The sequence below is a fragment of the Rhinatrema bivittatum genome, chromosome 4, assembly GCF_901001135.1.
Source record: "Rhinatrema bivittatum chromosome 4, aRhiBiv1.1, whole genome shotgun sequence".
NCBI classification, from domain to species: domain Eukaryota; kingdom Metazoa; phylum Chordata; class Amphibia; order Gymnophiona; family Rhinatrematidae; genus Rhinatrema; species Rhinatrema bivittatum.
In genome coordinates, this window is record NC_042618.1 from 292,019,238 (window position 1) to 292,043,916 (window position 24,679).

The following is a 24,679-nucleotide window of genomic DNA, read 5'->3' on the forward strand; positions in this document are numbered from 1 at the left end:
GTGATTGATCGTGTGCATACCCTAGAAACAGATGTAGAGTTGCTAAAATCTGTATGCGATCAACAAGCTTTAAAAATAGATGATCTAGAAAACAGATCGTAAAGGGGAGTAACTTACATTTTATAGCATTCTTTTTTTCATCCAGTTGGTGAAATTGTTGGCCAGCGAATCTTGGTTTCCTTTTGATAGGTGAGGATTTCAATTGTGTCCATGATACTCAAATGGATAGGTCCTCTGGTATTAGTATGGTGGGGGGATCATTCATCGAAAAGAATTTATGTCCCTAGCGCCTCTTTTTTGACGGAAGCGGCGGCTGTCAGTGGGTTTGACAGCCGACGCTCGATTTTGCCAGCGTCTGTTCTTGAGTGCCGGCAAAATTGAGCGTCCGGTTTTCAATCCGACAGCCGCGGGCCCATTTTACATTTTACATTTTTATTTTTTTACTTTTTTAAACTTTCGGGACCTCCGACTTAATATCGCCATGATATTAAGTTGAAGGGTTCACAGAAAAGCAGTTTTTACTGCTTTTCTGTGCACTTTCCCGGTGCCGGCAGAAACTAGCGCCTACCTTTGGGTAGGCGCTAGTTTCTGAAAGCAAAATGTGCGGCTTGGCTGCACATTTTACTTACTGTATCGCGCGGGAATGACTAATAGGGCCATCAACATGCATTTGCATGTTGCAGGCACTATTAGGTTCAGGGGGGTTGGACGCGCATTTTGGACATGCTATTACCCCTTACTGAATAAGGGGTAAAGCTAGCACGTCCAAATGCCGGCTAACAGTGCGCTCCGTCGGCCCTTTTGGCTGGGAGTGGCAGGATACTGATTTTATATCAGGTTTAAAAAAGGTTTGGATAAGTTACAAGAGCAGAAGTCCATAAACTGTATTAATCAATAAGGATTAGTAGCTTGGGATCTATTCATTTAATGTTTGGGTACTTGCCCAGGTACTTGTGACTTGGTTGGACATAGGATACTGGGCTTGATGGACCCTTGGTCTGACCCAGTATGGCATATCTTATGTTCTTATAAATAAGAACTGGCTCCCATACAGCCATTACACACTTTTGTTCCATTTCAGTGAACAATGTCTGAAGTAAGATGTCCATGGGTAAATTATATTTTCTGAATACAAAGTGAGGGTTTTAGACACAGATGAAGCATCCTTTCTTAAATTGTTTTTAACCATAATCCCCCAAATTTTAGCAGAAGTGGATTATATAATGCGAACAATCTCTTGGTACTGTTTGCTATGTTTTGTTTTGCTTTATGCTCTATCATGTGTATATCTGAATGTTGATATTTTTTACTTCTCAGATTCCCTTTGCAAGATTTGTAGCCAGAAATAATATAACAAATCTGAAAAGGTAAGAGGATAAAGAGTAAAACTAATCTGTATGTTTTTCAAGACTAAGCCAGGAGTTTGCTTAATGTTTGGAAGGAGAATATATGCTTTCAACTGTACCCTCCCCAAGAGCCAGTATGGAGGGCCAGGAAAGGAGAAAATTACAGTGGTTGGCAGTCAGTATTTATATACTCTTCAGGAGATTTCACATAATCTTTTCAGGAGTGCCATAGAAATGAGAGCAGTAATAAGCAGCTGATGCTGAAAAAAAGATAAGTGACAAGTGATAGATCATGTCACAAATTCTCTTCTATCATAGCTTTACTCAAGACACCCAAACCCTTCAGTAAGAGGTGATGTAGCAGATTTGCCACTAGGCACTCTTAGGCCTGTGCCTAGGATGGCAAAAATCTGGGGGGTAACAGGCAGGAGGAAGATTTTTGCTGCCTCCCAGCTGAACTGAACCTCACTCAGCAAAGAACAGCTATTTGCTTCCTGCTCCAGCTGCTCTCCTTCCAGGCATGTGCAGAACAGGAGGGGAGGAGGTGAAATGGGAGAGGACTGAGCAGAGGAAAGAAAAGTTGCTCTGCTCCCTAATCCAGTCCCTCCCCTTGAGCCCCTGGTTTCCTGTGGCAGATATTTCAAGATTCTGCAGCAAATGTTGGCAAATTCTGTGGCAGACGTCTCAAAACATTGTGGCAATTATATGGCAAATTTATATAAGTTTGCATATATTTGTAGTTTAATGTATATTATTTTGATTTATAGAAATAAAGTTGTCTAAATAAGTCTTGTCTCCATCTTGTATTTTGTATTTCTCTGTGTGTGACCTTGAAGTTTCCAGGAAGCTTCTGCCAAACTAGGGGGAAGAGAGGCTACCTAACCAAAGTTTTACAGTGAATTCAAGCAAGCACAAAGCTGCATCATATCACTACAACTCTGTTCCTCTCTTGTAAGGAGCTAAATTAACCCTTCTGTGATACATCCACAAGACTGTCCCATATTAGGATTTTAGATAGTGCTGGGGAGCAGCCAGCTGTCTTGGTACATATGAGCACCAATGACATAGGAAGGTGCAGGGAGGATGTTCCGGAAATCAAATTTAGGGTTTTAGGTGGAAAGTTGAAATCCAGAACCTTCAGGGTTCCATGCTCAGGATCTTAGATGCAGGCTGAGTTCTGGAGACTCAGTGTGTGGATGAGACTATGGTACAGGGAAGAGGACTTTAGGTTAGTTAGGAAGTGGGCAACATTTTGGGAAAGGTGGAGCCTTTTTGGAAAGGATGGGCTCCCATGTTAACCAGGGTAAAACCAGGCTGCTGGCACTAACCCTTAAAAAGGAGATAGAGCAGCTTTTAATTAGATGATGATGGAAAGCCGACAGTCTCTCAGGAGCATATGGTTCGGAATGATGTAACTTTGAAGGATACTAACAAAACAGGGAATTTAGGGCATCCTGATATAGAGGTTGAAATAAAAGCAAAAGAAGCTCAGGTGCCATTAAGTAATGAGCAGACAGAGTTGAACAGATAATGTAAACAAAAAGCATAAAAGTATAAAGTTGCAATAAGTGTTTAATGCATTAAAACAGCATTTATCAAATGAAAATGCTGTTTGTGTGATATCGCGGTGATATCTCGCAATATTTTCTCTAGAAAATGCCTCTTTCAATAAGCAGCTTTGAATGCATAATTTATTCAAATACATATATTCCCCCCCACCAAATGAGTAATGGAACACCTCTGTAAGTGGTGATTTGCCATTCAGTACTGACTGTTATTTCACAATTTATAAGAAATTTCCTAGATTGATATTTGGCAGCAAAATATGATTTATTGCTTATAGAAGTGGCTATCAATAATGGCCATCCTACACCAGCACAGTCTTCTCTGTATTATGATTTTTATTTTATATACCTGATTGCAAGAGATGTGGACTGAATTGTGTTGTAGGGTCTGATTTTTCTAATTTGAAGCCACATATGTCTCACATGGGCTGTACTCTGCGATGGTAGCCGAGACTTGCTGTTTCCTCATTCCATATAGTTCTTACAGATGGCCACCTATAATGATTTTACCAAGGATACCATTTGATTTGTGAAGCTACTATAAAAGTTGTGCGTGAAGTTTGAGAGCCCATTTTTTTCTTTTTAGCTGTCTCATATTTACTGGGATTCAGCAGTAGGGTTTTTTGAGTATAGCATACGTTGTTGTCTTAGGCCCTGATTCATCAAGGTATTTCCACATAGCACAGAATGGGAGGAAGGCCCTAGTGAATCGTCTTTGGTATGATGGTATGTGCCTGGCTGATGATATGGATTCCAGTATGTGGGTTTCTCTAATGGTTCTCTGTCCTTCTCATTTTGTTTATCTTATTATTATTATTATTATTTTATTATTTTCTATACCGGCTTTCACGACCAGAGGTTGCATCAAGTCGGTTTACATTTAACAAGTTGTGCATTGAACATAGAACTAGAGGTATTGAACTGGTGCGGAAAATAATAGTTACAATGAACGGGGAAGTTAACAACTGGGATAGGAGGAAAAGAGAGAGGGACAGGAATATTTACATAGTAAAAATGCATTTACAGTTAATATTTACATAGTATGCTATAATGGATCTGTGTCTCGATCTTGATAATGTTTTTAGTATTATTTGCTGTCCTTTATCTGGAGAACATTCCCATGGGTGCATCTTCTGGCTTCTCGAGGAACTCAAGGGTAGGAGCAGCCCAGGCCCAAGGTAGATTGTAGCAATCCACCGAAGCAACTGGGAGAAGTATGCAGATGTACTGCATACTTCCAAGTATCTGTCACATGATATGAAGCTCCAAGGCCTATACTCAGGAACGTCATCAGGACATAGATTTTCACAGAAAGGAAGGTGTATGCATGGGATGCCTCACAGAGGGAGGTGGTAGAGACAAAAACGGTAATGGAATTCAGAAAAGCATAGAATGAGCACAGAGAATCCCTAGTGGCAAAATAAGATAAGTACTGGTGTAATCTGCATGGAGCAGCAGTTATAGCCCCAAAACATTGGAGCTATGAATGCATTGTGCTTTTTAGAAGGTATGAGATAAATTAAATGGAGTAGCAGTTACAATCCAAAAAAGAACACAGTGGAGTGGGTGTGAGTTTCCATGTGGAAATTTGTATGTCCAAAGTGCACAAATTGCTATTGGGCAGACTGGATGGGCCATTTAGGTCTTTTGTCTGCAGCTTTTGATACAGTACATTATGGTGTCTTAGTACAGGCTGTGGACTTTTGAAATGTTAAGAACCATGTTGTGCTGGTTTTGTTCTTTCTTGCACAACAGGAAACAGCAGGTTCAGAGAGGGAGACCAGTGCTCTGCATGGCATACTGTGAATTGGGGAGTGCCACACGGATCCGCACTATCATTGGTTTTATTTAACTTATATCTTAGCCTATTAGGAACTCTTTTACAGATGCTGAATATTCCATATTTCATTTATGCTGATGATATTCAGCTTTATATTCCTTGTCTGCGCAATGAGACACTGCCTGAGAAATGCTTGCAAAAATCAAAATTGACTGATCCCAAATCACTTATGCTTGAATATTAAAAAAAAACAAACCAAAAACTAGAATTCTGTGGATAAGCAGGTCTCCCGAAGAAATACTGTAGCCTCAACAGCTTTATCTTGAGAGGTCCACTATTCCCGTTCTTTCAGAAAAAGAGTTTTGGGGTCTCTCTTGATTCACAACTTACGATGAAGCAACAAATTAGACAGGTAGCTAAGGCAGCATTTTACAAGCTTACACGGTCATTCTTTATTCTGTGATGCCATGCTAATTAGGGTAAGGGGAGGAGTGTGGGCGGGGTTATGGCCCGGCAGCACTGCCAACGATAATGTTTTCTACATTATCGCCGGCAGCACTGTGGGAAATAATACCACCTTTTCCCGTGGCGCTATGGAGGTGGTAATGTGTGGCGCGATCTCACCGCTGCGATGCGGCCGGCTGCCCACTATTGCCCTATCCCTTTTTTTTTGTCTCATCATTCTGCTATAAATGAAGCAGAATGATGAATCTAGGTGTCAAATTGGTAAAACTTTTAAAGAACCTATTGCCATCGGAACTCTTTCATACAATAGTTCAGTCACTAATCCTACACCACATGGATTACTGTAGTTCTCTATATTCCCTCAAGGACTCTGCACTCAGAAAGCACACGTTTGTTACAGATTCTCTCAGCTAGCACCTTCAGGTATGAGCAAGGTCAACAGCTTTTTCATTTGCAGTGATTTCAGCATGGAACAAGTTACCAGTAAAGGTGAGGGAGGTACAGGAGTTAAAAGAACTTTAGAAAGCAGGTGAAAGCTATGTTATTTTAAAGAAGCATATACCTGAGCTTGCTACTGCAAGGGAAGGCATTTTGATCTTGGTTATCTGTCTAGTTTTAACTTGAATGATGCTTTATAAGATAGTTTTATGTTTTTATTATGTGTGTTATTTTATGATTGTAACTTATTCGCTCTGGAGAAGTTTGTTAGGAAGACATGCACTATAAGAAACTTTGAATAAATAAATAAATCTGCTGTCATTTACTATGCTGCTATATTATTTACTTAACAGAAAATAGCCTTCCATCACATAGTGAACCATACTTGCATACTCTAGCTCTTATTATTAGAGAGTACATCCCATCATCTTTATTCTGATCTTCTCGTTAGGTATTGCATTGAGAAAGTGTTCAGACCACGGAGATTAGACAGAAGTCATCCTAAAGAACTTTTAGAATGCGCATTTGATATCATCACTTCAAGTAGCAACAGTTCCCTACCCATGGCAGAAACCATCTACACCATCACTGAGATCATCCAGGAGTTCCCAGTGCTACAGGTACCATTTTCTTTTTTTTTACCCTTTTTTATACACATAGATGCTGGATATGTCAAAAGTATTGAGACCTGTGATGTATATTTCTGAACTTCTATGAAGCAATAAAGTAGCAGATTTTTTTCAGCAATTCAAACTTCTTATGTTAGGAATTATTAGAAATGGAATTAAAACAAAATAGAAAAAAAACAAAACAAAAAACAAAGGTGGCCAAACTAGAAGAACACTAGGATGCATTGGTAAAGATTTAAGCTGTAAAAACAAGTAGAGAATGCATGCAGAGACATGACTTTGAGAATGTTTTCCAACATAGATTTACAAAAGTGGGTGGTTGGCTAATTATTTTCAAAGGCATTTCTGTAGTAACCTGTAGAAATGACCTGTTATAAAATTGTGTACCTGATATGTGGGTCAACTTATGCATGTGTGTCCTGTATGTGAACAAGTTTACCTGGTCTGAACCGAGATGTTCCCTGGTGTAGAGTTGGGAAGCAGTTTGCACTTATGCACATACTTTTTCATTTTTGAAAGTATGCATTTAAATTTTCCTGAAAAAATTGCATATAAAGTAACAGATGTCATGTGCAGGTTATTTTTAGTGTGCTAATTTTCAAAGGGAACTTAGATGCATAAGTTCACTTTGAAAATTGGTATAACTTGTGCAATTATTTGCTTTCTACTTTATTTGGGCTGTTACAAAATTACCCTTCTTTATTATGTATTGATTATAAAATTGAGGGGGTAAAAAGGTTAATAGGGAAAGGTTATTTATCCTTTTAAATAGTACTAGAGCTAAGGACAGTCCATGAAAGTAGCAAATAGCAATTTAAAACAAATTGGAAAAAATGCACAATTGAGCTGTGGAATTTCTTGCTGGAGGACGAGGTCAAGGCATCTGACATAAATTTAAAAGGAGTTTCTTCTTCTTCCAGTCAGACCAGTCTGGACAAGTGAGTTATATACCCTAACCAGCAGATAAAGGTAGAGAACAACAGGCTCGCTGATGTCACTCCTTATATACCTCTGTGCTGACACCAGCCTGCCAGTATTCTCTATCTCCAGCAGGTGATGGACAAGCTTCCTGTGATGGATGCGAAGGCGGTTTAAGTCTGGTGAACAGAAAATTTCTGGTGCACAGCTCCTGAGTGACAGATTAATTCTCCCCCCTCCTGTTGACCCTGGCCCTAAACCAAAGAGGGTGTCTGTGTGGTTGGCAGCTCATACTTTCTTATATCAAAAGTATGCATGTAAATTATTTCCCCACCCCAACTCTGCCCCCGGACTGCTGCTTTGTAGTACGCGTATAAGTACACAGGAAATTGTTTCCACATGTACTTTTACGTGTTCAACCCTGGGGTGATTTTCAAAAATGCCCATGTACATACATAAAACTTTTGAAAATTACCCCCCCCCCCATTAAATTTAATCTGCTATTTAAATGCCTACTTTCCAATCTGGCAAAGCCATTCTACAGTTCCTCACAATCAACTTGTCTTTCAACACATTTGAATAATTTTGTTATCCAAAGCACTTTACTCGTTTCTCTCTTTCCCAGACTGTTAATGTAAATTTTAATACGAACATTCCCAGTATTGATACCTGGGGCACTCCACTCTTTATCTCTCTCCATTGGGAAAACTGACCATTTAGTTCAATTCTGTTTCCTATCTTTTAATTAGAACATTTGGTGGTGGCTACCACCCTAGTTATGCCATGTGCTTGAAAGCATGCAGCTGGGTTAGTAGTCTATGGGTACTAGACTACTAGATATCAGGAAGCCAATCAGATGACAGGAAGCCAATCAGCATTCACTTCCTGTCTAAGTCCCACCCATCCCCCTGCCCACTCCCATAGAAGTGAATGGAGCACAGCACTGCCCCTCCCAAGCCCTGCCCTTCCTGCCCTGGTCATGCCCCTAGCTCCGCCCCTGGCCCCGCCCACACTCCTCCCCCAATAGAAGTGAATGGAATGGCCCCGCCCCAAACCAATCCCCCTATGGCATCACTGGTGGCCCCTCCCACACCCTGCCCCAAGCCAAACCCCTATGATATCACTGGAAGTCCAACCCCCTCACCACACCCCCCAAAAACATTCCCCCTAAAACGTCATCAGAAAGAGCCCTGTCACTTTTTAATGATGACAGAATTAATGGACTCTAGCTGTTTTTGATGATCTCACCAGACGTACAATACAAAACCCAACCCACCCTCCCAAAAATGCGTCCCCTAGAACATCAGCAGAAATGTCCCTGTCGCTTTTTAATGATGACAGAACCGGAAGCATGCTTTTTTTTATAGCCCTTCTGTTTTAAAAGTTATTACCTGTGAGGTGGCAGGAAGTTGTCGCTCTTTCTGTACACAGAGACAGGGAGAATCTTCCCCCTTCCCTCCTCCCCTCAATGTAGATACGCATGCCCCAACTGCCCCTATCCTGGCAGAGTGAAATCTGAGTAGAGAATAATTAACAGCAGGGTGTTGGAAGATGTGGGACTTCAAAAGTGAATAAAACAAGGATTTAGTTTTCTTTTAAAAAACAGACCTCTGTGTTTACAGCCATACAAAATAGCCTTGCACCAGCAGATCTTAAATAAAATATATTATGAATCAGGCACTGTAGGTAGTTTTGCTGGTAGAAATCCTCTTTTTCAGGCTGCTAAAACATGTAATCATCCAGTGACCAAAAAACAAGTGACTGATTGGCTTACAGATCAAGATGCTTATTTGCTACACAGACTTGCTAGGATACATTTTAAAAGAAACAAAAGGTGATGAGCTGCATGCAGTATAATTTGCATGGGCATGTCCAAACTTGCATGACCGGATGTAGAAGTAAGCACGTGATAGAGGTCATGAAAAGCTTTAGCTTTGTGATCGTGAAAATAAAATAATGGATGTGTATAGGATGCCTAAATGGCTGGAAATGGAAAACGAGCAACAGCCAAAACCTAAAGAGGTGCCGTAAGTGAAGAGGCCTTCTGAAAGATGTTGAAACAGAAGTTAAAACACCAGTGCACAAATCATACTCTTGTAGGAAGAGACATGCAAATGAAATGACAGTGGGTTTTGGCTCCCTGACTTTTCATCGTTCATGGCAAACTTCAATTTCTGATAATTTCCCTCCACCTCTCCAGCCTTTAAATTTCATGAGTGCATGAAAATGTACACTCAACATCTATAGTAATGAACACTACCAACCCACTATAGGATATTGCCTCCTATACTGTTAGGGTTGCCAACTTTTCTACAGTCCATAACTGAACACCTTGAGAACCGGGGGAACACAGTGCTGTCTGGGGAAAGGATGGGCAGAGAAGGGCTGAGGGGAAAGGAGAGGGCAGAGTTGGTGAGCAAGAGGCAGTGCAGGATTAGGAAGAAAGAGGGGGTTGGGGCTGGGACTTGGGGCTAAGGTAGGGAGAAAAGTTCCCTCTCTCTCTCTCCTGCTCCCAGCCCTCTCTTCTTCCCCTGTTAGCACCCACCTCTTCCCCATCCTCCTTTTTTCCCTTCAGCCCATCCCCACCCACCCCCTCCCTATTTCACTTATTCCCTACCCTATTATCTCCCCACCCTTGCTCTCTTTTGCCTCTTCCCCTCCCTTTACCCTTCTCCCATTCCCTTGTTTTCTCTTCGCCCTGCTCCCATCAATCCCCTTTTACTTGCTTTTGCTCCTGCCCCCAACCCCTGCTCTCCCAGTCCTTCCCATCATCTGACTGCCACCTTCCACATACCTGTCCTGGTGGATTGATTTTTTTCACCCAAGTCTCTGAAAAACTGCTGAGGAGGTCAGCAGCAAAGGTGATGCAGGTCTGGTGTAAGTAGTAGCTGAAATAAAGGCAGGTTAATGGCCCAAGGTAACAGCAAAAGGAAGAAGGCCCACATGTTCAGCTGCTGTTTTTTTAAGCTTGCTTGCGGCAGAAGATAGAGCTATAAGACTTGGCTTCTGTCACAAGCAAGTTACATGGAAGAGAGGGAGTTGCTACTGGCCTGTGCATGAACACATGCTTGATGGCTAAAGTAGATGGGGGCAGGCCATGGCCCCAGTGGTCCACCTCTTTCCAATGCCTATGATGCTTTCACAGCGTGAGCATGCTCTCTTCTGATTGGTGCAGCAGGACTTAAAGCTAAACTTAATCTGATTAGCCCCTGGCTCAGCCACGTTAGACTATCTTTCCTTGCTGCTGTGGCTGGGTTTTACAGTGTCTGGTTATACTTGTAATCAGACACTGTAGCCATAACTGTGTGTTCATTTATTCAGCCAAAGGCTTCATTTGTTTTATTTTATTTATTTTTAGTTATGTTTATTTTATGTATGTTCACGCTTTGTAGTAATCCTCAAAGGTTTGTGATGACGCAGGTAATAAATTTTAATAAATTCAAATACAATTATCATTTGTTTATTTAATATATATATATATAGGATATTGTTTTTGATATAAGTAACTGCTCCTCCTTTTTTTGCCCTCTGTATCTTTCCTCAACAGGCTATATCCTAGGATGGGCATATCCCATTCATGAGACCCACTGAACCATGTTTCCTTGATAGCTACAATATCCAAGTCAACTATTCGAGCCTGCAAATCTGGAACTTTGTTTTCAGACTATGAGCATTTGTGCACATAGCTTTCCAGCTTTTTTCCCTCTGCTTGCTGCTTTTCTCAGACATTTTTTCTGTGCTTTTGCCTAAAAGTAGACTAATTTTGTTCTCTTCTCCAACCACTCCTTGTGCTTATATATGTTGAGGGTGACATTTTAATTCCATTGACTTCCTTTTTCCACCCCTCTCCTTTAGTTTAAATGATGACATATATTCTTAGCTTCTCACTTAGGATCTTTTTTACTGCCACAGACAAATGCAGGCCATCTTTGCTGTACAGACTTTTATTCCATACACTGCCCCAAACACCAGTGTATCCAAATCTTCCTTTACACCAGGTTTTGAACCACATATTGAAGTAGACTATATGACTTAACCACTCCCTTCTCTTTCCATGAACAGTTAACATTTCTGAAAAGGTAATATTCTGTGCTATGTGCCCAAGCTGCTTCCCCAGATTCTGGAAATCTCTCTTTACTTCTTGGATGCCGTTTCAAGTGAGATCATTGGTCCCCAGATGGATTACAACAGTTTTATATTCCTTACTTACTTCCCTAATGGTATTGCCAGTCTGATTTGTATTTCTGCCAGCTGAAGATCCTGGAAGGCATTTTATTATTGTATGTCCCTCAAACTGAGTCCCAAGTTACTGCAACTGTCGTCTCCCAGCTACCCTTTGTTTGGTAGCACGTTGTGGTTTCTGTTGGACTGTGCTGAAATTGACTCCCAGCACCAGGAGCTTTCTGTTTTGATACTTGATGGCATTATGTGGTTTCAGCATGTCTTGAGTATCTCTCTTTTTAGATACCAATTCATTTTCCATTTGTGGCCCATCTTCATTTTCCAGTGCAGAAAAGATGTTTTGTATGAGTATCATTTTGTAGAGTTGGTGTGTCCTTGCCACAGGTTTTACCCTTCCAGAACCCACTGTAATCCATTTATTCATGGGTTTCCAAATTGTCTGTGGGAGTGGGGACAGATATTCTGGATGCCACACAATTGGGGGAGGTATTTTTAAACATAGATAATTCCTCTTTCAATCAACTTCTTTTTTTATTGGAGACAGCTGTTGACAAATGGGACAAGATTTGAGCTTCCAGATGGTCTGCCTTAAGACTAAAGCACTACAAATATTAACCAGATTAGTGGCCAATTATAGATTTATTTTACTACAGAACACCTGTATTGTGATAAGGAGTTTCTAAATTCCTTGTTTACCATTCAGTTTTAAGTACCCTTGTATATGTGTCCTAAGGGTATAGAAGAAAAACAAGGTCGGGGTAGTTAGGAGATGAGGTAGGGCAGGAGGGTTTTTAAGTGTCAGGGCATGTTAAACCTAAAACTAACTTGCTTAAATGCTTCTCAGAAGCAAAGTTCACTATTAAACAATATAGTTGGGGTAGCCTAGTTCTGGTTTTGACTGGATTTTTTTTCTAGTACCTTTGGTTCAATGGTTTCTACTTATAAAGGCAGGTTTCCACAGTAGGGCTAGATAGGAAAAGTAAATCCATTCTTTCTTTCCAAAGAGCAGATTTATCAAGGAAAATCACAAATAAATGCTAGAGCAGCCCCTGTAATTTCTTTTTACTCATATAATAGGTATTCTTGCAAACCTGTCTGACCATGCCCTGGTGGTGGGTGGAGACTTTAACACGGTTATGGACAAACATTTGGATTGTAAGCCCCCACGTTTACAAGGGAGTAGAGATCACCTCATGGGAGTATACTTTGTCTGTAAAGAGTTGGGTATGGAGGACACTGCATCCTGAGGGGCAAGACTTTACCTTCTTCTCTCACCCCCATTTTTCCTACTCAAGGTTAGATTACTCCTTAATTTCCAACTCACTGTTTTGTAGGACAAAAGCGGCTACTATAGGCACTATATCAATTTCGGATCATGCACCCATATCAATCAACCTGGAGATAGGAAGACCTCAGAGGCTGGCCTTTTCCTGGCGTATGCTCCCAGACCTCATTTTTGATAAATCTTTTCAGGCCTATTTGCATTTGGGTTGGGAAGACTATGTGCAACTAAATTCTACCCCCGATGTGACCCCAGACATTTTGTGGGCCACGGGGAAGGTCATGTCATTGCATATGTCGCTAAACGAAATAGGAAATGTAACGCGGAAATATTGCGCTTTAACAGCTGATTTAAAAACAGCCCAGTTAAGACATATATCAGACATGTCTGCTTCCAATAAACAAGCGAGACATTGTATATGAGTGGCTCTAAACTCTCATTTACATCAGAGGGCCTCCAAATCGCTTCGATATTATAAATATCAGGTTTATAAGCACAGCAATAGACCTAGTAAATTGCTGGCAAATCTGGTTAGAGCTAGGGGCCAGAAGTCTGTTAACTCAGGGGTTCGCTGTAAGGATGGTGTCTGTAAAACAGCCATAGATGATATTGCTTCGAGTTTTTTTAGATTATTATCAATCCCTCTATAGTACAAAATCCAGGAGCGCAGAAGCCTCTGAGGTCTTCTTTCAGGATTTCCCATGGCCAAAGATAACTCGGGAGCAATTGGAGATGCTGAATGCCCCCATTAAGGATAGCGAGGTTTATGCTGTCATACAAGGGTTGAAGATTGGTAAAGCGGCCGGGCAAGACGATCTAAGTAATGACTTTTATAAGTGGCTAAAATTTCCCCTGCTGCCGACTTTAACCTCATACAATCTCCTCGTCAGCAAGCTCATACCCGAGGAGGACAATCAATCCACGATTGTCCTTATACCGAAACCAGGCAAAGACCCTTATGATGTAGATTCTTATCGGCCGATCTCGCTAATTAATGTAGACATCAAAATTCTAGCATCTGTCTTGGCCGCCCGCTTTAATGCCATAGTCCCCAAGATAATACACCCAGACCAAGCGGGTTTTGTTAAAGGTCGACAAGGAGTTCAAAACTTATGTCGCTTGATAGCTGCCCTTAGTTACCACCCCCAGACTGAAGCGCTAATTCTGAGCCTAGATGCGGAAAAAGTATTTGATTCTTTGTCTTGGGATTATTTGTTCTGGGCGCAATGGTTAGAGGTGCTCTATACCAACCCGAGGGCCTGACTGTTAATCAATAGTTCGTTGTCCTTGCCTTTCTCACTGCACTGTGGGGTGCGTCAGGGGTGTCCTCTATCTCCCTTATTATTTGTCCTAGCGATAGAACCTGTAGCTGAAATACTCCGGCGTAACAAAGAGTTCTGGGGCCTTCGCATTGGCAATCATTTGTTGAAGGTGGCAATGTTTGCTGATGATATTCTCTTGTTTGTGGGTCGCCCACGAGTAAGCATTCCAGCCAGTTTCGATTTTCTCACAATTTCAGCAGATTACGGGTTTATATATTAATTTTTCTAAGTCTGAGGCGTTACCCTTCGATCAGCATCTACAGGCAACTTGGCCTGGAGTTTTTCTGTTTTTATGGGCCCTTGGGAAACAAGTATTTGGGGGTGTGGATTCCTAGGGATCTCACCACCCTTTATGCCATGAATATTCGGGAAACAATCATGAATGTAGGAGCCCAGCTGATGGCTTGGCATCTGCTTCCTCTGACATTTTTTGGGCGCTGTGCTCTTCTAAAAATGGTGATTGTCCCCAAGCTTCTATACAAATTACATATGCTTCCTATTTGGCTATCCAATGTAGATTTATGGCGGCTATAGTCGGCTTTCCAAAAGTTTTTAGGGGCTGGAAAGTGGGCACGAATAAAGTACCAGACCCTTATGTGCTCCAAGGAAGTGGGGGGGGGGGGACTTGGACTCCCAGACTTCCGGAGATACAATGTTGCCTGTCAGATGCGTTTTGTGGGAGAATGGCTTCTGGACTCTTATTCTTACTGCCAGCAGGGCTTGTTTACCAGTATGTCTGCTCCATGGTCATCTTTATATCTCTTGCAAGCGTGCCCGAAGACATTTCAGACCCTGGACATTTCTCGAGTGCTTCTTCGTCCCTGCTGGTGTGCTTGGAGGTGGCTTCGACACCAGTGCACTATGGAGGGCTCCTACTCTCTATTGTTGCCACTAGTAAGCAACAAAGATTTCTTGCCTGGACTCAGTTGTAGTGCCATATTTCAAGCCTGGGCTCATAATGGACTGCCATTTATTTTTCATCTCTATGAAGAGAATAACCCTGTGGTGCGGGAGTTTGCCTCTATAGCCCAAACAAATCAAATACCGTTCAAACAGTTTTTTGCGTATTTGCAAGTACGACATTATCTCCACTCATTTCACTAGACACGAGAATTGTTTCAACGAGAATCTTCTTTTACTAAAAATATATTTGACAGTGCAAACTTTCGCAGCTCTATAAAAGGCTGGAGCGCCTTGAGCAAACAATTTGCTACATTAGATTCCCTAGATGATCTCATTGCTTACTGGTTAGCAGTATGGATGGAGTTGATTACAAAGTCCTACTTACAACTCTGTTTTAAGACTGCACTGTCACATCCCGGATTTGGGGCTGAGAGAATTGCAATTCTGGATCCTGCACCACACCATCTGCAATGATGTGTGTCGATTCAAAATGGGCCGTTTGTCATTACCGCTTTGTATCAAATGTGCGCGAGAGCCCGGGACTATGATTCATCAGCTTTTTGCTTGCTCATACCTTGCGACCTTTTGGTCTACAGTATTTGAGTTCATTGAAAGATGTATCAGCCGACAGCTCCCGAAGTCAGGTAGACTTCTTATGTCGGGACTGAAAGAGACCCTGATACCATGTCCTGCCTCCCATGATTGTTTTGGAAGTCTTGCCATTTTCTTAGCCTTCCAGGAGATATTGTTGGTCTGAATTGATCCTCTTGCATTACCTCAAGTAACAGCCTTGCATTGACGGATAGCAACTGTCATGCAGATGGAGGGGATGGACAGTGTAAGGAGTACAGGAAGCCTTATAAGCGATACTGTGAAAGCTGGTCCAAATGCTAATATCTCTTACCTGCAGACATACAAACTAGCCTACTAGTGGCTGGCTATTGGGTGAACTGGTTATAGTCAGTGTTTATGTTGTGCTTTGGCCTTCGATGTATATATGTGCCCCAATAGGTTGGGAGGAATGGCACTTTGGGGACTGTACAGTGTGTCTGCAGCTCCCATCTTATCCTTTAATACTATATGAGCTGGGCAAAGGCTCGTTAGTCTCCCAGGGACAGGGGGGAGATAAGGAGTGGATGACTGGGTTGTTTGGATTGGAAGGGCTGGATGGTTGTATGCATGGCTGGACAGTCATGGTAATGTTTAGTGAGTAAGTCTGGGGTTGAGTGAGTTGTTTCTTTACAAAACGGAGATTTGCATGCGGTCTATTATGACAGGGCAATGGGAAAGGACATGGTTGTCGTTTCAGTCTCTGTACTGCATTGTCTCTGGCTTCAGCCTTGTATTTTGTACGATAATGTTCTGCCTATGAATTGCATATCTTCTCAATAAAAAAAGATTCTGTTAAAAAAAACAAAACAAAACAGACTCAACAGCCAAGCTATGAACTGCAGCTATTTAAACAGAAAATACAAACAGGGTAAAATTTTGTTCTAAACAAGATACTGCAGAGAGCTATAGTTAAAAACAAATCAGATCAGCTGGAGAGTTTTTGAACTATAAGTAAAGTTCACTATTATTTTTATTTATTTAGACATTTTATATACCGTCGTTCCATATATAGATCACAGTGGTTTACAAAGTGACATTCATATATATTAAAAAATATAGTTGGGTAGGACAGGTTAAGATTAGTAGACGAGTTAAAGCAAGAAATTGGTTATGCAAGAGGAAGGATTTCTTTTCTAACAGTTGAGATTAGTAGTAGAAAAATTTTTTTTTAAAAAGCACACTCAAAAGATAGAGAAAAAACTAAATAAATATATGTAGAAAAAACATTAGCAATATTGGAATCTTCAGGATCTAGCTGCATACCAAAATGTGCTACCAGATCTTATTTTGACTGGATTTTTTTCTGTATATTTAAAAAAAAAAAAAAAAAAAAAGAGAGAACTACGGGCTTGCAGCAAAATAACCACCACACTCCAATATTTCATAACTGACTGCTGGGCCAAGTACCCCACCCTAAACCTGTCTGAAGAGATTAAAAAAAAAACAAAAAACTAAGCTGCAGATCGGCTTCCCGATTCCCACCCACTCCTATCCCACTCTCCATCCACCTACAACCTCTTAGACACAGATGCTTTCCTCCCCTGGATCCTGGAAACCCCACCTGGGAGCAAGGTATTCTCTTACTTCCAGTGTTGCTTTGACAGCAGCAAAGCTGTAAGTGCCATGTGTAAGTAAGAGAATACCTTGCTCCCGACTGGGGTCTTCAGGATCTGGAGAAGGGGAGGAGAGAGTCAAGGGGGTCCAGTGCCTGGGGTTGCAACAGGAGGGACAATTATTAAGAAATGAAACATTCAAGGAGGGGGGTACCGGCCTGAGGATCTTTTATAAACCTTTCATAATGATTTATGGGGCTGGGGGAGGTGCTTGACACAACAGGGTGTGTTATGAAATATTGGGGGGGGGGGAGGGGATAGTTATCTGGCCACAGACCTGTAGCATGCCATTTATATGCAGAAATATATCTACATATCTATATACCTATATATATAATTTCAGTGCCACTTAACAGGCTGTACTCTTTTGAATAAGTCTTAAGCTATCCAGCTGCACAAGAACAGATAACTTTAAAACCTAACTGGTTACATTCAGATGTAACTGATTTGGTTCTTTTAGTTATCTGGTTACATGTTTATCCGGCTGAATATATGGGACAATTTATTCAGCTAATTTATGCTGGATAATTTGTCCACTCACCTGCTTACTAATATGCTTCTTTCCCTCTACAGATTTGGAGTAATTGACATTTTAGGTTATTTTACTTCCCTAGAAACAAAACGAACTTTAAGTGGGCAGCAATCTCTAACCGTACCCAGTATGCAACAAAGTTATTTCCCATTATTTGGCATATTTTCCAATGTATTCTTTTTCCTTATTATGCTAATAAAGCCATATCTCTGTCTTCCTTTAGGAACGGAATTACAGCATCTATCTAAATCACACATCTCTGCTCAAAGCTATCTTGTTACATTCCGGAGTACCAGAGGATAAACTCGCACAGGTGTATAACATTCTGTATGATGCAATGGTACGTTATATTCCTGAAAATAAACTCCCTCATATCTGTAATCCTATATGCTGTATTCACTTCTGTGGTAAATGACATCTTCCATTCCACAGTTCCTATGGATAAACTATCTCAAGCTTAATATCATATGTAAATTTCTGATAAATAGTGATTGAGGGATAAAGATTCTCAGATGTATAAGATTCTGTAGCGTGCAGTGTTCCTTTTAACCCTGCTCCTTCCCAGAACAGGTACTTCCTTATCTTTCTGCTACATCAGTCCAGAATAGTTGGGTTTCATTCCTTTCTCAACTGATAGAGGCAGAGCATTGGTTTTTTTTTTCTTTATTCTTATAACATCACTACCTCTACGTAAACTAGGTGCAGAATGAATAAGCCAGTATTCTTTGCTTCCAGCTAATGAGAAGAATTTCTGATTGGTGCAGCAGGTTTTAAGGCTTTCAGTGAAAAGCTTTTATTTAAAAAAAAAAAAAATGTTAAAAGGAAAAGGATTTTCAGAAGATCTGTTGGGAGCCATGCTACTGACAGGCTGTCAGTTTAACAAGCCCATATTCACAAAAGCTCCTTTCCTTTGAATCATGGAATAGGTAGAGCCTCTACTGATCAAACCAAGTTCTATATGCAAGAAGAGGATTTCTTTGATATCTTGCCTTTGAGCTGTATTTCAGCAACACATTGTCTGTAAGTTACAATTGTCTCTCCTCCCCCCCCCCTCCCCCCACCAAGGTTTGGCTGCCTTCTGTGATTCTGAACTGGTGCAGGTAAGAAGGGTTGCCAACTGTCCAGTTTTGGACCAGACAGCCAGATTTTCAGCTGTGCTGTACAGTGTCCTGTCAGAAGTACTGACCAGACACTGAAAATCGTTTTTTGCAAGAGTATCCTCTTTTCCACAGCTTCCTGGTTACAGGGAAAGACAGAGCTGTGTCCCTGCCCTCTTGTCTCCTGTTTTGTGATTAGATGGGATGGAGAGAGGAGGCAGGGCATAGCACAGCTCTCAGTTCCTGAGCCCCACAGATCTCTGCAGCAATGCCTTCTGGGTCCCTCCCTCTCCCGCACTGAGTTCTGGGCCAAGACCTGAGAGAGGAGCTGCAGCAAGCTAGCCGAAGGATACAGTCACAGAGGAAGGGAAGGTGGAGAAAGAGACATAGTCACAGGATAGGGAAAGGGGAGAGACAGAGAGGACACAGAAAAGGGGAAGGAAAGGAAGTTCCCTGTACATACCAGATCAGTCCAGACTCTTAAGTGGTATCTTCATTTCATTTTAAAATGGGGCTGTCCTCTAGTCGATCTGATGGTGACGCGTCACAATGCAATGCGCCTCGGTTTTTCAGCAGACGCAGGGACTACGGTGCCGAGGGCGTAGATGCTATGGTCCTTCCCTGGCCACGAGGAGTTCTGCTATATGTGTTCCCTCCTTGGCCCCTAGTGGGCAAGATCCTGTGGCGAATAGAGAGACATCCAGGGGAGGTGGTGCTAGTGGCCCCGGAGTGGCCATGCCGTCCTTGGTTCGCAGATCTGATAAACCTAGTGGTCGAGGGACCGTTACGATTCAGTCATCTTCCCGGTCTACTACATCAGGGTCCCTTATTTTCCGATCAGGCAGATCGCTTATGTTAGCGGCATGGCTTTTGAGAGGAGGCGTTTAAGGTCGAAAGGATACCCGGAACCAGTGATTACTACTCTCCTTCAATCTAGGCGGAAGTCCACCTCAGTGTTGTACGTCCGAGTCTGGAAGGTTTTTGAGTCCTGGTGTGTGGCGAAGGGGATTCAGGCCTTGCGCGCTTCCGTATCACACGTGTTATCTTTCCTAAAGGACGGTTTGGTCAAGGGCCTTGCTTTCAACTCTCTTAGAGTTCATGTGGTGGTGTTGACATCTTTGAGAGGAACCATGGATGGCCACCGCTTGTCCTCTCATCCTGATGTTGTCCATTTTATTCAAGGTGTCAAGAATTTGTGTCCGCCGGTGAGGAGAGTTTGTCCTCCTTGGAACCTCCACCTGGTACTTCGAGGTTTGTGTGAGGCTCCTTTTGAACCTATACGTAGGGCTACTCTTAAGGAAGTGACTTTGAAGGTTGTTTTCTTGGTTGCCATTTGCTCTGCAAGAAGGATTTCAGGCTTTGTCATGTCATGATCCCTTTCTTAAGATATCGGATGGGATGTGTCTTTACGAACAGTACCATCCTTTCTCCTGAAGGTGGTATCTTCATTTCATGTTAATCAGTCTGTTGAGCTGCCGGCCTTTTCGGATTTGGCAGATTCGGAACCAAATGCTCGTGAACTTCGGCTATTGGACATCCGTCTAGCGTTACTGCGCTATCTTAAGGTCACGAATGGATTTAGGCGATTTGACCATCTCTTTGTTTTGTGGAACGGTCCGAAGAAGGGCTTCAAGCTTCCAAAACCACCAATGCCAGGTGGCTTAAGGAAGCTATTGGATCCGCTTATGTTCTCAAAGGTAAGCCAGTACCGGAAGGCTTGAGGGCTCATTCCATCCGATCTCAGTCTGCCTCTTGGACAGAGGCTCACTTGGTATCGCCACAAGAGATTTGTAGAGCGGCGACTTGGAAGTTGCTACATATTTTGCAAGACATTATCGACTGGATGTGGCAGTTCGGGAGTTTCGATCTTTCGGCGAAAGCATGTTATGAGCGGGACTCTCCAGATCCCACCCTGTTTAGGAAGCTTTGGTATATCCCAGGAGTCTGGACTGATCCGGTATGTACAGGGAAAGAAAAATTTGGTTCTTACCTGATCATTTTCGTTCCTGTAGTACCAAGGATCAGTCCAGAGTCCCACCCAGGTATTAGGGAGGGTGAAGAGTCGTCCGCTTAACTGTTGCACATTACAGATATCAGAAGTTTTTGCCAATTTCATCAAGTTTTATTCCAATGGGTTTTTTTATGATGCTTTCTTTACATTTAGCTTTGGTACAGATTAATACTGAGGAACTACAGGTGGCATCAGGGTATATAAAGCAGTGTCAGTTTTACTTTCTCTGTCTCCGCCTGCTGGCATGGATGAATAAACCCAGAGAAGGACAAGAGCATCTACACCCTCAGCGCTGTAGTCCCTGCGTCTGCTGAAAAACCGAGGAGCCTTTGCATTGTGACGTGTCTCCTTCAGATCGACTTGAGGACAGCCCCATTTTAACATGAAATGAAGATACCACCTGCTGACATCAGGGAGATTTTAGGCTACATCACAACCTACAGCCCTTCTTTTTCGCCAAGCCAGCATCCCCCTCCAACCCACCCTAGAGGTTTAGGCTTCGAGAGTAAGAAATATGTGTAGTGAAGGAGTTGATTTGAAATTTCTGCCATTTTGTTTTTTTTTTGGTGGGCGATTGTCTGTTTATGGGGCTATAATGTGCGTAGATAGAAGATGTTAAGCTAATTTTCTTGAATTATTCTGCATTGTTATTGTTCATTGTCACAGCTAGTTAGGGGGTGGGGTAGGTGGACAATTTTAAGGGCTGTACATGTTTGTTGGGACTTCATGGCTGGTAGTGAGTAAACGTGTGAGCATGGTAATGCTCGGTAAATGCCCTATTGCTTTGCAGCACGACGGGCTGAAACGGGCAACTATATTATGGTGACAGCTGTTCGGCTCGGGTTCGCTAGGATAGAAATATTGCTTTTTTTTTCTTGAAATTAGTCATCATAAAACTGGCTGCGGCCTTTACACCCAAAACTGGTTGGTGTGGTCTCATTAATTTGCTGCCTGGGTCTGTGGATGGGGGCAAAGGGGGCAACAGCTGTCAATGCCTTATCGCTGCTACAAGGACTAAAACCTTTCTACCCAACTACTTTATTGGTTTTATTTTAGATAATTTTGTTTTATGTGGACTAAAATTGTTCACTATCTGTTTCTTTATTTTTTGCTTGGTATTTTGGAATTGGTTGAGCAAGTGGTGTAGGGGAAGAAGGGGGATTTGAGATTGGGTGAATGATTGGTAATGCCAATTACCATATATGTAAGGGATTGTGCAGAGCTTTAAATGCATGATGCAGGAAGGTCCCCAGACTCTTCAAATTTAACAGTATTTTTAAAAGCAGATATTTATTTATTTATAGCGTTTTATATACTGTCGTTCGGTATTGCCATCACAACAGTTTACAATTTTATCAATTAGTTAACATGGTTAGTGCTTTTTCATAGGCAGAGTGTTCAACTAGAGTAAGAGAAGAGGATCAAACAGCATTAGAGGGGAATATAGTATGGCAATTATGGGAATCTCATAGGCAACTTAATGGAAATCAGTGTCATACTGTGAATGATTGGGTGAATGATATTAGGTTCATTTGAAACGATCATTCTGTGAATGATGTCACTTAAAAATCAATCAGTGCTTAAGCTTTAAATATCCATTACGAGAACTGAATAGCACCAGACTTTTCCTAAATATTGCAATACTTGATTCTTCTCTGTTATGACTATTTTTGCTTGCCTTAGCTTCAGTGTATACAGACTAATAGCTCAGTTTGATCTGAGATAAAAGGATTAGGTCATACCCATACTCCCATACCCCACCAGACACAGGTTGACATTGTAGCAGAGTTGATGTTCTCTGTCCTGAACTAGAAAGCAGGCCTATCAGAATGGGCTGCCTGTTGAAGACAAAACAGTGAAGCACAGGAGTTACCTCCACAGCACTTTCAGAACTAGCTTTGCATAGTGCAGAATAGTCCAGCAGATTTACCTCTGTTTGTTTTACTTTAGACTGAAAAACTGACCAGAAGAGAGATGGAAGCCAAGCTCTGTAATCTCCCTCTTTCCTCAAACAATGTAAGTGTTTCCATACTGTTGTCATTGAACTTACAGCATTATATTTGATTTATTTTTGTATTATTACAGGGATGTTTATAATATTACAGAATTATATTTCATACTTGTGATGCTACATGGTTATTGCATGCTATGCTTTTAGTATTATATAATTGTTGCAGGTAGTATTTATAATATTCCTCACCTGGAAAATAACTGTACAAGGCAAATAATATCCCAGTACATTATGGGACAATTTCCCATTGTGCCAGTAATAAATTACCTTCAGTGCAACAAAACTTCTCTGCCCCATGTGTTACTCTACCATTGCAGTTTGTAAACAAAACCCAGGGAACTATGAAGCACTCTGACATAATTTACATTATTTTAAAAAAAGGACTTTTCCCTATACGTATCCAGATCAGTCCAGACTCCTGGGTTTTGCCTCCCTGCCAGCAGATGGAGACAGTTTCACTGACAGTGTGCATAACCTAGTGTACCACCTGCAGACCTCAGTATTTCTCTGTCTTTGGCAGATGGTAGATGGTATAAAACCTGCAGGCTGGAAAGAAAGAAAAAAAAGATTAAAAGACAAAATTTCTGGATCCTCCCAGGGGTTTGTGAAGTCCTGGTGGGGCCATCCCCTGGTTTGAGGCAGACGAGCAGGGGGTTGGTGACCCTTCTGATAGCTCAGTTCGGTGGTCCATGAGGTGGACATCTGGTGGTTCAGATCCTTCATCTCCCAGGAGACAGCGGTGGAACCTGCTGGCAGTTCTGTACTGCAAGCCCAGTGGATCAGGTACGTATCCCTTCTATTCAATTTGTCCTGGGCTAGGTTGCTAAAGTTTGGCAAAAGGAGACAGATATAGCCAGTGGTCTGGTTTTTTTCTCATCTGCCATTCGGCCTGCTCCCCTGGAACCTGAACCTCTGCACCAAAGGAAAGTATTGGTTTCTATGTATCTTGATTTGTTCTCAGATAGTAAAAAAAAAAAAAAAGAGAGAGAACAAGGAACTGGTTAGAGGAATCTGTGCAGCAGTGGGGTTCCAGGGGGGGAAGCTACCTTAGCAGCTCAGGGAGCTCAGTGATGGGGTTTTTCAGCAGCTCCTCTGCCTGTGAAGGAGAACGGGTGTTGGCTTTGTGGTGCTGAGGGACTATTCCCCTGCTTGCCGTTGAGGTGCTGATGGTGGTGCGGGGAGAAACAGCATTCATGTGCGGCAAAAGGAGCATGGCATTCAGGATCTGCGTCAAGCATGACCACACCAGTAGAACAAACCTTGTGGGTGATGGGGTCTAGCACTGAGGCTTTCCCCGTCAGCGCAGAAATGGTGGCCAATTTTTATTCCCTAGCAGCATTGGTGGGAGAGGCAAGGGAATCCCCTCCAACTATCACTGGCAGTTCCCTGTTCTGCAGAGGTGCAGAGAGGCACTTGCACTGAGGAGGAGTTTCTGGTTCTGGTAGAGGTCTTCTGCCAGTTTTAATTTGCTTATGCGCAAAATGTGTTTAGCGGGATGCTGGCTCTTGGCCCCAGTCTTCATGGATTCTCGGCCAGTCAAGAGGCCTAAGGTGTTGATAAGCTCTTCAGGCCAATGATTTTCAGTGCTGGATGTCAAACGGTTCTGGACCTAAATGCAGTGAAGCAGGCAGGCTTTGCTTAGCCGTGTCGTAGGCTTTGGCAGTGGTTCTTTTTCCCGCGTGCATAGCCATGTGCATGCATTCTCGCCATGTGGCAGTTGCATGCGCAGGGACCTGTGCGCATAAGATCGCAGCCTAGATTTGAGCACATATGCTCCTGGGTGAAATGTTTCCAGGGCCTGCAGACCTTTCTGCAGGGGCACTCAGGGAAGGTGAAACAACCTACTACATAGGGATCATGTGCTTGGGCCTTCCATTTGTCAGTTACAGCAGGCAAATGCTGCAGGGAGGCTTTCCCTGGTAATGTTCAGGGGGTGTGAATCATGAGACCAGAGGATTCTGATGGAGAATTGG

At 42.2% G+C, this 24,679-nt stretch overlaps 1 protein-coding gene across 2 annotated transcripts in view; it reads left to right on the forward strand.

The window, feature by feature from the left end:
• Positions 1-24,679, forward strand: part of EIF2AK4 (eukaryotic translation initiation factor 2 alpha kinase 4) — a 546,008-nt gene that overhangs the window by 362,584 nt on the left and 158,745 nt on the right. For both annotated transcript variants that reach the window (XM_029600187.1, XM_029600189.1), the window contains exons 24-27: positions 1,318-1,367; positions 6,046-6,214; positions 17,811-17,927; positions 22,646-22,711. In XM_029600187.1, the coding sequence (XP_029456047.1) occupies positions 1,318-1,367; positions 6,046-6,214; positions 17,811-17,927; positions 22,646-22,711 (402 nt within the window). The remainder of the gene's footprint in view (positions 1-1,317; positions 1,368-6,045; positions 6,215-17,810; positions 17,928-22,645; positions 22,712-24,679) is intronic.